Source organism: Topomyia yanbarensis, chromosome 2 (genome assembly GCF_030247195.1).
Source record: "Topomyia yanbarensis strain Yona2022 chromosome 2, ASM3024719v1, whole genome shotgun sequence".
NCBI classification, from domain to species: domain Eukaryota; kingdom Metazoa; phylum Arthropoda; class Insecta; order Diptera; family Culicidae; genus Topomyia; species Topomyia yanbarensis.
In genome coordinates, this window is record NC_080671.1 from 7,734,765 (window position 1) to 7,747,871 (window position 13,107).

Sequence of the window (13,107 nt, forward strand, 5' to 3'; positions counted from 1 at the left end):
GTTTGCTCATAAATGAAATTCTTTCTTACATATACGGAAATTTTAGAGATGTTTTAATAAAGTTGCTGAAAAGAGTAACCGTGGGTGACTGTGCAAAACTGTTTTCAGACGAGAAAATGTTCCCGCTACCGGATCACAATAATTAGCGTGTACACAGTACATCTTTCTGATATTCCTAGTGACAACCTCTTTGTTGAACGGTTAATGGTTTGGAGGGCGCCAGAGTAATGGTTTGAAGATGGTTCTCAAAAACTGTAGATTACATACCCGTTCATTAAACTTGTTGTTAAAATCGACAGTAATGCTACGTTCACCCTACGAGTTCAAACGTGTTTAACGCTATCTAGATGACATTTTTTTTGTTGCTAATTATTGAAACATGCTTTAGCTCTGCAGTGTGAACGTGGTATAAGACTCTACATAGTACCCCTTTGATAAACTTACGTAAGCTTGGTGTGAGGTCTATTCTTCCAATTGCGTTTCGCCGAATGAGTGGCCTGTCTCTTCGCGTGATTTGAATCATTTCGACTTCTGTACTTGGATTACACAATAGAATAATGAAGAGGATGGAAATATCTCGCTGTGTTAAGCTAATCTCTGACACAGTGGATTAATGGTTGGCAAACCAATTTAGTTTAGTGGGCGAATCGTGTCCGATTCACTTATAAAAAAGCGACTCTTGATCGATTCAGTGATTCAGTTGAGAAGATTAACCAAATATTCGTTTAATTTGAATTGGAGCTGACTTTTTGCTTCATGCTACTCTGAAAATCTAGTGACACCGTCTTAAAGCACCTGCGGCTGCTCGTTCAGTGGGCCATATCCGGAGGGTTAAGAACATCGATATTAACACAGTTTCAGAAAGCATGAACAGTTTTACGCCATCTGATTCAACAGGTCTCCGCTCTGAATAGTAGGTCACGTACAGTAGATCCTACGAATAATCAATAATGCTCTTTACATTTCTTATAAAATAAATGTATAGAATTCGCTCAAACTTTCAAGATTTTTTCTGAGGCCCGGAGGGCCGAGTCTTATATACCAATCGACTCAGCTCGACGATTTGGGACAATGTCTGTGTGTGTGTGTGTGTGTGTGTGTGTGTGTGTGTGTGTGTGTGTGTGTGTGTGTGTGTGTGTGTGTCTGTGTGTGTGTGTGTGTGTATGTAACGGACAAATTCTCATTCGTGTTTCTCAGCAATGGCTGAACTGATCTTATCCAAACCAATTTTAAATGAAAGAACTAGAAAATAGTATGAAAACTATTAATTTGTTTTTGATTCTGATGTTTAGTTTCCAAGATATGAATGTTTGAATGCGCTTTTTGCAGTTTTTTTGAATTATCTTGTGACTTATCGTTTTAACAAGGCTCTACGGCAGAACCGACTCATTTGCTGGTATCGCAGGGTCGGCTAGCTACCGGGTAATCAAGGGCTACGCGGATCAAGAACAAAAACCTAGAACATTCACTTTTCTTATACACTTTTTATTTGTGAGTATTTGTAGTGTGGGTGTGGGGTGTAATTTACAATATTACTGTGGAGTGTACACTATTATTTTCACCAAACGTACCGTACTGTTGCTGCTTCGGCTGGCGGGCGTTGCGACGCTAACGATGCCGACGGGCGAGATCCCCTCGCGGACGTCGGCGAAACTGGCCGGATGAAGGCCACGGTACGATGGTGATCTAGACTGCAGTTGGACGGACCAGCGGGCGTTGCTGGCTTGGATGCAGGCAGGCGTCTTCCCTCCTTGGCGAGCATCGGCGTGACCGCGGCTAACCGCAATGGCCAACACCGAGAGGGGACCCTCCTTTGCGGTTAGGGCCTTTGCCCGAGGGTATGAAGCGGAGGCGCGCAGCGCCGGATGACGAACGACGGTCCTTTACGATTAGACGCGGAATCCTCCCGGATTCGCGTGCCGAACCGTGTGCTGAACGATTTGATGCGGCGCTAAGAGGCACTAAGAGGCACTAAGAGGTCCTGGTGAAGAATATGGCAACGCAAAGTTGCTAAATAATCTAATCGATTCTTCAGAGTAAAACTTTAAATACCTGAACGAATCGATACACTTTAAACAAATTTCCCGCCCCAGAGGGGGGGGGGGGGGGTATACTACACTTCACCAGTTAAACTTCAGCACACGGACGCCTGATATTAAAAAAGAGACCAGAGCTCAGAACTTCTGGTCCTTTTATAAGAATTTCAGGTTGCATTTCCCTCCAGATCCTTATCCGCAATCCATTTTTAAAAGTTTCGCGCCATCCGCGATCAGTGCCATACGTTCTCTTAAAGATGGCAAACTCTCTTTACAGCGGTACGCACCCTTTAGCTTCCCTACTTACTGTTGTGTATTGTAGCACATGAAACGTGAATGTTCAACAAACAACACATATTATTTACATCAAAAATCTAAATGATGGAATCAACGGTTACAATCTGCCGAAATTGGCAATGTAGATTAACAGCTTATATGTTTTTAGACAGCTTTAACGAATACCTTTCGAACAAGCTATAGATTGTTGAAATCGGACTATTATCAAAAGAGATATTTAACATCAAATGCGGACGAAAGATTTTTATCATTTCCCATTGCCAGAAATATGACCAAAAACTTGTAATCTATTCCATACTATGTTGCGTTTCGGCTTCGCCTCATCAGAAACCGACACTAACACATTGTCGGAATAGATTAGCGCCGGCTTGACGCAAATCCCTTAAAACTAAAACACACTATGTGTTTCAATCAAACGACTGATCAAACGTGATGTCCTGTTCGAGCAGAAGTTCTGTTTATGCCGATGAGACACAAGTGAAGCCGAAACTTGTCTTGGCTATAGCATAGTGCTTTCGCATAGGCCTGCTAAGCCAAGACAAGTTTCGGCTTCACTTGTGTCTCATCGGCATAAACAGAACTTCTGCTCGAACAGGACATCACGTTTGATCAGTCGTTTGATTGAAACACATAGTGTGTTTTAGTTTTAAGGGATTTGCGTCAAGCCGGCGCTAATCTATTCCGACAATGTGTTAGTGTCGGTTTCTGATGAGGCGAAGCCGAAACGCAACATAGTATGAAATAAGGATTTGTGCCCTCCTGTACAAAGACTGGTTTTTACCAACAAATTTTCACCCTAGTGAGAAATTTTGTTTTTTACCAAATTTTCCTCCTTAGGGTGAAATATAGCATAATGTAATCTATTATCAACGCCAAAACGGCTTATTTTAGGTCAATAGTATCTTCGGGGAATTTGATGGAGGTAATATGCCCTTTCTTTTGGTATTGTGCTTTTGCTGATTAATCCCCCTATGAGTGAGATGTTTTCACAAATTTTCTTGGAAGTGATTATATCGAAATGATATCTTCAGCAAATTTGTAGCTTTTACTTTTGCGAATAACTTAACTAATGACTTTAAATATCTATTTTGAATACTTTAAAAGTTATGGCTTGTTGTTTGTTGATTACTCTTTGTCGCCTATTTATTGTTCAATATAGTAATAATCCATTGCAATAAGCCAAACATTATTTCGATAAAACGAATTTTGTATTTCATTTTACTATCTACAACCGCTAGAAATAATCACCGAACACTTCCAAGTTGTCTGGAAGGAACTTGATAACTTATCAGTACAAAAATGTTCATTTGTGCGAGCCTGCTGACTGCAATTTTTCTAACTTATGACCATCGGATCGATCTGAAACCTTTCGGAAAATGAAAAGCGAAATAAATAACTCCAAGCAACGGCGTAGCCAAGAGAAGGTTTTGGGGTTTAACACCATACAACCCCCCCCCCCCACCACACCCAAAAAAAAAATTGGATTGAAGTTGAAAATTTATTGATGCAGACTGAATTAATTCAATATTACAATAACATTATCTGATCCGTAGATTGATAACCTGTTGTTGTAAACATCATGAGGACTTTTGATAAATTGTCGGAATGGGGTCCTGATATGTAACTGATCTATTGGTCTTGATTTCACAGTTGTCTAATAGCATCAATATCAAATTCCTGCCTGAAAACATTCCAATAGAAAATTTCAGAGCTCTGTAATCAATCTTAATCCTCAGATTTCTTTTCAAATTGAGCTCGCTTTTGTAGAGATGTACTGTAATAAGGGTCTTTATTTAATAGAAAGCGAATTTAAAATTGATGTAATGTCTATGAAACATAGAACTGCTCACAAAAAAAGGCATAACTTTCAAAATTTGCTAAAAATGTTTTTGCCTTTCTCATTCACTCTAAAATTCGTCAATCTAATCCCGACCCGGAGGGCCGAGTGTCATATGCCAATCGACTGAGTTCGTCGAGATCGGAAAATGTCTGTGTGTGTATGTATGTGTGTGTATGTGTGTATGTGGAAAAAAATGTGACCTCTGTTAATCAGAGATGGCTGGATCGATTTGCACAAAGTTAGTCTCAAATGAAAGGTACAATCTTCCCATCGGCTGCTATTGAATTTTTTTATTGATTGGACTTCCGGTTCCGGAGTTACGAGTTGAAGAGTGCAATCACACAGCAAATTCCCATATAAACTGAAATGAAAAATTTTCAAAATCAAATTTGTATTTTTGATGCCAAATGTCTTTGAAATGCATGAAACATTGAGATGTTTGACAAAAATTGACTTTTTTGGACTTTGGTACATTTTTACCTTTCTCATATAGAAAGGTTATGCAATCACTCTAAAAATCGTCAATCATACCGGCCCGGAGGGAGTATGCAGTGAGGGGTTGCTACTTTAAAATTAAAACTAGTTTAAAATTTCTTAACAAGTTGAAAATTTTCGGCAGGACCCGTACTTCCCGGATCTTACTATGTGATACTGAAACATCGCTTGAAACCAGCGGCGGTCAAGCGATGTTTCAGTATCACATAGTATCTCAAGATCGTGGCTGTCGATCCATTGTACGTATGTGCAAATCGTACTGAACATGTAATATTCATTTCCACCATTGTATTGAACATAACCCGCCATGGAATCGTAGTCTGAACAAATGAGAAAAGCACAATTGCACCACTAGGTGGATTAAAACAGGTTTTTATTTTGGGAATGCGTCGAGTTGAGAAGAAAACGTAATATGATTAAGATCGAGGATAACACTTTCCGGATGCAGAGAGAAATTTATGAAAAATGACGATTTCCATTCGACTCTAGCAGGTTATTATCGATTTTGATGAGCATTTGATTTTTATTGTATGACTAATTATATGTATAGGTCAAATGTTTAAAAACAGCAATTTAAGGTGAAGATAGCATCATTTCGAAACCGCCAATTTCGGAGGTTTAGTATCTTCGATGAGTTTTACAAACGTTAAACAGCGCATCATTTGATAAAATAATTTTGACGGTATATCGTCCAAGAAGTATTTATGGTGAATTTTCTCAGGTTAATATTCATCACTACAATAAAGTCTCAACAAATTCGCTAAAAACACGAACTCTGTTACTATTGTCTGGAAAATTAATTCTGCATAATTTTAAAACTTATATGTTTATATGTTGCAGATAGAGAAAATACTGAAATTTTCAGCTTTTTTCCTACACAATATTACGAAAGCTTATTAATACATTTTTCCTAATAAGTTTGTCAAAATTATAAACTATTTGAAATTTTTTAATAGTTTAATTTTTTATTTAACCGTGATTTTTAATAAATAGTGACCATCGCTTCACAACGTAGTCTATTTTTCATGGCTTGCGGTGAGCACGATCTCTCGAATTGCTGAACTGAAAATTATGGAATAGAAATTAATTTTTAGTATTCTTTACAGATTAAACTCGCCGCGCAGCTCTGAATTAGACCCGCTGGTGCCCTAAGACGATTTCGCTAGATTTTCAGAGCACTGTGCACCCAGTGCATTAACGCAAGTGACGGAAGGTTATCGAAAAGTTTTGTGAAAATGAAAATTGCAGTAATGATGATGCTTTTCCCAAACGGTTCGTTTTCGAGAGGTTTTTATTTGTTCTTTGACATTAGGATTAGCGATAATAATTCAAATCAAGGATACTACTGGGAAGTCACCTTTAGAAAAAAGTCGATGTCACAGTAAAATTTGGAACTATGCACGCATGCACTTCAACTTCAACTTCAACGCTTTTTTTTGTGAAAAGGGCGATACTTACAAATGAATACATAAGGCTTTTTTCATACATGCGAATGAGGGCTTTGAAACGCAACAAATTAACCTAAAAATTTTGATTCTACGATATTGCTTTTTTAAACTACAGGAAAAAGTACAACGGGCGAAACTGTATTTTTGCTTGTTTATTTAAAGTTTCGCCCTCCACGCTCCATGCAAACACACAGGGCGATACTTTTTTTGCTAGCAGTTTAGAGGCGAAACTGTTATTTTCGTAATTTTTTAGGATTATCAAGCTGATACCAGCTGTAAATAGTAACAATGATCGCTATTGAAAAACCCGGACGAAATCGGTGGTGTAGAACGGTAGTTATTGTAAAAAACCGTAAGGGCGATACTTCAATGCTGATAGGTGGGACCGAAAAAGTAAACAATCGCCAAAGGGGCGATACTATCATTTTGTCAATTTCAATAGCAAAAACAAATTTTAATTTAATAATTTCAAATACTTCATGAAGTTTTGGGTTTCGATCACTGAATCATGCAATCTAGGACGTAAAAAACACAGTAGTTCTTAAATAGGAAATAAAACCAAGTCTGGAAATATTCACTGTTGATTTTCTTTGAATGGTATCACTGCTAGTATCGCCCTTTTCAAGAAAAAGTGTTGATTTCTTAGTTCTCAGTCGCGTTGGAAATTTGAGTAAAGTATAAACTTCAAATCGATTAAAAAAAAATTCGATTTTTTTGGCTCAGTACAATATATAACCCCTTTAGGAAAATTCAGTTTTCCCACCACAATTTAGATGTTTTATTAACAGAGCATTAGCAATAATTCATTGGTATGTCTATTTTATGGGCCATTTTTTCGCATTCCCATTGATTTGGTTTGAGATTTCTAGCACTGATGTTGTTCTATGCTGATTTGAGCGATTCTCTGAGTCCTGCCACTATCCCATGTAGTATGTGTTATCAAAAACATCGCGAAGCATCAAGTTCTACATGTTCTCAAACGATATAATATCCGAAGAGAGTGATAAGAGTTATAAGAAATGTCTCATCACACTGTTAGGTGGATTAGAAGCGTTTTTCTTTCAATAATTACTTTCGATACTAATCCAGCACTTTCGAAGATAGGAAATTTTATAGAATTTTAAATTAAAAAAACGATTTCATATTGGTGAAATTTGAAGACAACTTCATGACTTCTAATCAAACCATCTAATTGTGTAACCCTTACAAGTCTGATCATATTTTTGTTAAATAAAATTTTAATTTTTGATGACTCATTTTACCAATTGAGCTCTCAAATATTTTTGTTTCGATTATAGACATTTTAATCTTATGGTTGGACAGAGAAAGGGTAAAATTCGCAAACGAAAAAGCAGTTTTTTTCCACACCGTGTGTCAGATCTTCATAAAAATCAATCAGCAGTACTGTAACAACATTCTACATACGCTGATTGATGTTTATGAAGGTCTGCCATACGGTGTGGAAAAAACTGCTTTTTTCGTTTGCAAATTTTGCGCATTCTCTGTCCAACCTTAAGGTCATTCGCTTCTTCATTCAGGCTAGGAATTTTCCTATAAAAAATCTCTATTCCTGTGTGCGGGGTTGGGATTCGAACCCAGGTGAGCTGCGTCTGAGTCTGATCTTGTTTCGACGTGAGAATTAGGTTTGTATAAACATAGTTGATATCAAATATGCAGTAGTTTAGAATTTTCGCTATTCTAGTTACCTCATACACAAGATATTGAATTTTAAGTTGTTTGCTCAAATAAATTTTTGTCGAAAAAGTATTTGTCAAAATTTTAGTCTATGTTAAAAATCCGGGCCCCCTTCAGAAATCCGGGCCCGAGGGGAAAACACCCCCCCCCTCTCGGCGGCCCTGGATATCGCTATGAGCCGTGTTCAATAAATTTTAGTTTATGGTTTTGGTTGAATATGATATTTTTTCAATTCATGGGTTTTTGAACTTTATAAAATATTTTTATAAGTTTTAAAAAATTGAACAGTTTTCAATCACTGTTAACTGAGAAACTATTAGATTACGAAGATGGTGGCAAATTTCAGAATGGAGCTCGAAGTATTTTACGAGATGTTTCGGTTATAACAGTCCTATCACTGGGAATTTAGTGTGCCTTGTTTTATGTTCATAATTGTAATATCTTGCAAAGTATTTCGATATCCTCTTCCAAATTTTTACACTATTTTTTTAACACGATTCTTAATATTCAAAGAAAAATATGAGTACAGTGAAAACCCGTTTTTATCAGCCCTTAATTTTGTTAGATGTTCGACCCGATTTCGTTAACCAGCCAGAGTTATGAGACTGTGTATACGGAATAATGTTAAATATTTTCACAGCTTTGGTTTAAAAAAGAAAATAAATAAATATGTTTTGTCATTGCCCCCATTTTGTCAACCAAAGGGGCTGATAAAAACGGATCTTCGATGTACAAACAATTTTATCCAACTTTAAAAAATTCCATTTGTTTCTAATAATTGCAGATTTCACAAGTTACATAGCAAAACAAAACTTTTTTTTATTAAATATGTTTTTTCCATATATCGAATCGTTTCCTAGTTATAGTCCAAGTTTCCTAGTGATTGAAAAACTTCCAATTTTATAAACTTCAAAAGTTCGAAAACAAAAAAATTGAAAAAATATCACATCAGCCAAAACAAAAAATACGTGTCAATTATTTTTAGCTACAGAATGCAAGAAAATGGAAGCAATTAAAATTTTGGTTGTTAATCTGACGTGTCAAACATTCCAACAAGCCAAAGTAAACCTGGATGGTTCACTTGAAGGAGAAAAGATCCATTGCTCTACATTCGGTTTTAAATGTGTTCCATATGACCCTCAACGGACTAGCTGCCCCGCTGAACTGAATCATGCAATCATGTTGCTTCCAGTTTGAGTGACAGTATTCCACAACTGCTGTAGCACGTAGCTGTTATCATTTGCCACTCGGTGTAGGTATATTGGAGCGGTTTGGCTTTGCTCATTTTCCGTATTGTTTTTCCATTTTCCAACGGAAGCAAACTAGGCAGTACGGCAGGTTGTTTCAACTGCTGATTGCGCCTTGATATTGAGCCTTGCCACCCTCACTGCAGCAGCGAAACGGCCACGCGATGGCTTTCGATCGAGTGGATGCCGCTTTTGCGGGCCCGTCTCTCCTCCGAAGCCGACCGGCGCGGCGTTGAAAATATGTAGCGCATAACTAGGAAAGTCTAGAGGGACCGAACAGGAACACCTGGAGGGGGTTTAAATAATCGAATAACCGTCAAGGTCGTTCGAAAGTGCAAACAATCACAACTGTTGGCTGAGCTGTTATCATAGCGATTATTTTCTGTGCAGTGGTGATCCTGTTATACATACTCATAGTTAATAGGCGCTGTTTAATTATGCCGAGTTTTACAATGTGGTTGACCGGCCAAGATCTTACTAGTTACTATTTATCAATGGAACTGCAACTACAAATATGCTCACTGTTTTCTGTTTTTGGTCACCGCCCGTCATTGTTATTATTTTTTCCCTATGCTTTTGTTAGGAAAAAGGAACTCAAACTTAAATATTGTACAAAAACCCTTTCCAAAGAAATCGAAAAATCACTTCACGATAACATCACAATTAGATGTTAATTAGCTTTTTTGCTCATTAATGAACGGTAACGAGGCGTCCTTCGATCAACCCAGAAACATTTCAATCTCTGTTGCTATTTTGTCTAGACCATGCACTCGTTCGAATGGCAAATCAAATGCACCCCAAAGCTATGAAAGTGTCCTTTAACGTCACAGAGCTTCTTCACTGGGTCTTCTTGAGCAAAAAAATGTCAAAGTTTCACCTTTTAAACACCTTTCCAATCGATTTATTCGGTAGTGGCCAAGGCCAACGTCACCCAACCGAAGTCAGGCTCCCCAGTGCTAACCGCCGGTTAAATTTTATTATCATTTCGCATTATCATTACGGTTATCACTTAGTTATATTAGAAAGCAAACTGCCGGGCCGCTGGATTTCTATTTTTTCCACACCAAAACATTTTTCTTCCCACGTCGGCTGATTCAATTGTCTTCGTTTAGCGATTCCGAGTGCACGTTTTTTTTGCAATTCCAAGTGAAAAGACTGTTAGCATTTTACCAGTTTAGTTGTGGGAGTTTGATGATTAGGTGGAACTGATTTTTTGTGTGACTGCCAGCTGGAGGTGTGCTAGTGAAACTTTAGGTGAGGTAATGAAGTCGTGCATGGTTTCTTCCCCAGAATTTTCATGGTTGATTTGTTTGAGTGAATAGGTAGGGTTTCCATAATTTTGTTGGTGTTTGAAAAATGGGGTTTTATCCCCGGAAAATCAAGTGGAAAATGGTTAATAAATGTAACGCAATAAGTTCTCTTGTTTGAACTATCCAATAAGACGGTGGCGCGACGATTTTTTGCTAGCTACAAAACAGACCAGACCAGCAGATGTTCATCACGAAATAAAAATCGGTTTTTTTCTCTGGCACATAAATTACAACATTATGATGGCACTTTTATGCCTTGGTACATAAAAGTACGGCTCCGGCTCGATATTTGCCGGGAAAGCGGTATTCTGTTTCACGATGTCATAACATATAAACATTTCACATTCGTGTGTAGAACATCAGCTGTCAGTCATATTGCACAGTCGTGTATGGAAGACATGCTAGCTACGTACGTAAAGTCGAGAAAATCGAAACGATTGCAACCCTCCCAATGTTCCAGAATATATGTAAGGTCATGTCACTGCTCCGAGTTCCCCGCCCACAACAAACCCAACACAAACACGTGCCTAAAACTGATCGATTAAATGTGTACTCTTTTGGCGGTAAACAATTGTACAAATACTAACCAATTGCAATTCAGTGCTCACCAGGGAAGCGGAAAATCTCTACCGAACCCCCACAGAGCAGTTGAAGAAGATTAGAATTAATTGCACATTTGCTTTATATTCTAACACCAACCGACCACCGAAAACCGTTCGCGTGGGAAAACCTATCTCGACCGCGTCGAGTGTAGTGATTGATGATCGAGCTCACCTTTCTTATCTTGCTGTTTTCCAGTGTGAACCTCCCACGTGTGACCGCCCAGTTGGAGAAGCTGATGGGGACTAATGTTGTACGGTTGACGGACCGGAAGTACATGCAGGACCTGCAACGGCGCATCCAGGAAGATTACAATGTCACCCTGGAGAAACGGATCCACGAAAGGGAGGTGAGTTATTTGAACGGAGGCAGCAGGTCATCTTGTTGCCCCAAAGGTGGTCTTTGTCCGGTTATAGATCGTAGCGTTTGCCAAGTTGACGGTGTAGTTATTTGCAGACGTGTGAAAAATCACAATTTGCTAGTGCATACATCGTAACACCATAACTCTAGTAAAATTTGCTTGCTTCTTGGCCTGGCGGAACTTAGAACTAACAAGAGTAAATAATGATTAAGCGTTGCTCTTTGTATCACACTTGCATAATATTGCGGTGAAACATTTCACAACCCCCAAGGATTACCTCGTTGCTGCAGATCCAGACAATCATTAATAATTCAACGGAAAATATTGCTCAGATCGTAACAGGTGGTTCCTATTTGAAATTGTGCTTCAAGCAAGATACTAAGTTAGTTTTACGAGATATTTTCCTTTTAGTTAATAAATTGTGATGATAGGACTTGTGCCTTAGTCAAAAGTTGTACGGAAAGAGTAAACTTGCTTACGCTTAGCGATAACAAATCTTTTCGATTTTATTTGGGGTCCCAAATAACTGTGAGAAATTTAGCGGTGATCTCGCAGTGAATTTATATGGAAACTGTGGATGATAGAAATGAAACTCAGGATGATATCTCTTGAAATTCAACATATCTGTAAAGTGAAGTTGCTCTATAGGACAAGGGAGTTTGATAGGTGAACGGTTTGGTTCTGAATTTTGCCACTTCGTGGAGTTAGTATCAGGCCCGTGCGCAGAAAATTCTCAAGAGAGGGGTTTTGAATTTGTTCGTTCCTTATATAAGGAAGGTATAGAAACCCTGAAACATTGAAGGTTTTTTCGAGTTCCGGAGGGCTGAGTCTTTTGTCGACTTGGTTCAACAAACTGGTACAATATCTGTTCTCAAGAAGGAATCTGAAAATATAAATTCGTAAATATTATGAAATTGATCGTGCAATGCACAAGTTCATTCGTCGTTTTCTGAAACGAAATATTTACGTGCATTGTAAATAATAGGTTTCGTTCATTTCATGAACTGAAGAATGGCCGCTTGGTGAACCAAAGTTTTCGTAAATTTACATTTTTGGTGTACATTGACCGAATGTTATCGTTGATAACAACATTATTTTTCGTGAATGAAACGAAATGATGCGTTTATTTTAATAAACGGTTGTGTATATTACGAACGATTCTGTTGGTCGCACGAATTCATTTTGTTCATCTTAGAGAAGTTTTCGTATTTAATAGCATATTATTTTGACATTGCTCCGGCAGAATATGGAACCCCATATTCTACCTCTATTAAAGCGCTTTTGACGTTGACGGTTTGACGAATGTCTTTCGAAAATTTCGACTTTCGTATATAGCAGCAGAAATAAAAGTGTTTCAATAGAACTACGAATGATTCATCATATGTACGAAAATGAATCGTATATTTTATGAAAACTGTCTGTACGAAACTAATTCGTAGCGATTTAGGAATATATTCTATCACTGTACTGTGGTGGTTTGTAGTAAATCTACAGACTAAATCTAAACTTTTTTTTCATCCCAATCATCACCCTTCGTTCGTGTTTTTTCCATTGGTGCTGTTTCTTACTTGCAGCTGCAAATATCGTCACCTGCCGAGACGTGAACCTATCCAGAGTCACCTTCGCAGAGTTTTTTATCCTTCTTGGCGATGCTCGTTTCTAATTATCTACTAGCTTGTACTGAGAGTTTCGCGACGGTGGAATTTCTCCTGATACCGATGCCCGTTTTTGTGAGTCATTTTGTTTTCAACCACTCTTGCGCAGAAATCACCTACGGT

At 38.0% G+C, this 13,107-nt stretch overlaps 1 protein-coding gene across 1 annotated transcript in view; it reads left to right on the forward strand.

Moving 5' to 3' along the window:
• Positions 1-13,107, forward strand: part of LOC131678355 (uncharacterized) — a 152,612-nt gene that overhangs the window by 69,375 nt on the left and 70,130 nt on the right. Inside the window, exon 4 of the mRNA XM_058958429.1 lies at positions 11,167-11,317. Coding sequence (XP_058814412.1) covers positions 11,167-11,317 — 151 coding nt within the window. The remainder of the gene's footprint in view (positions 1-11,166; positions 11,318-13,107) is intronic.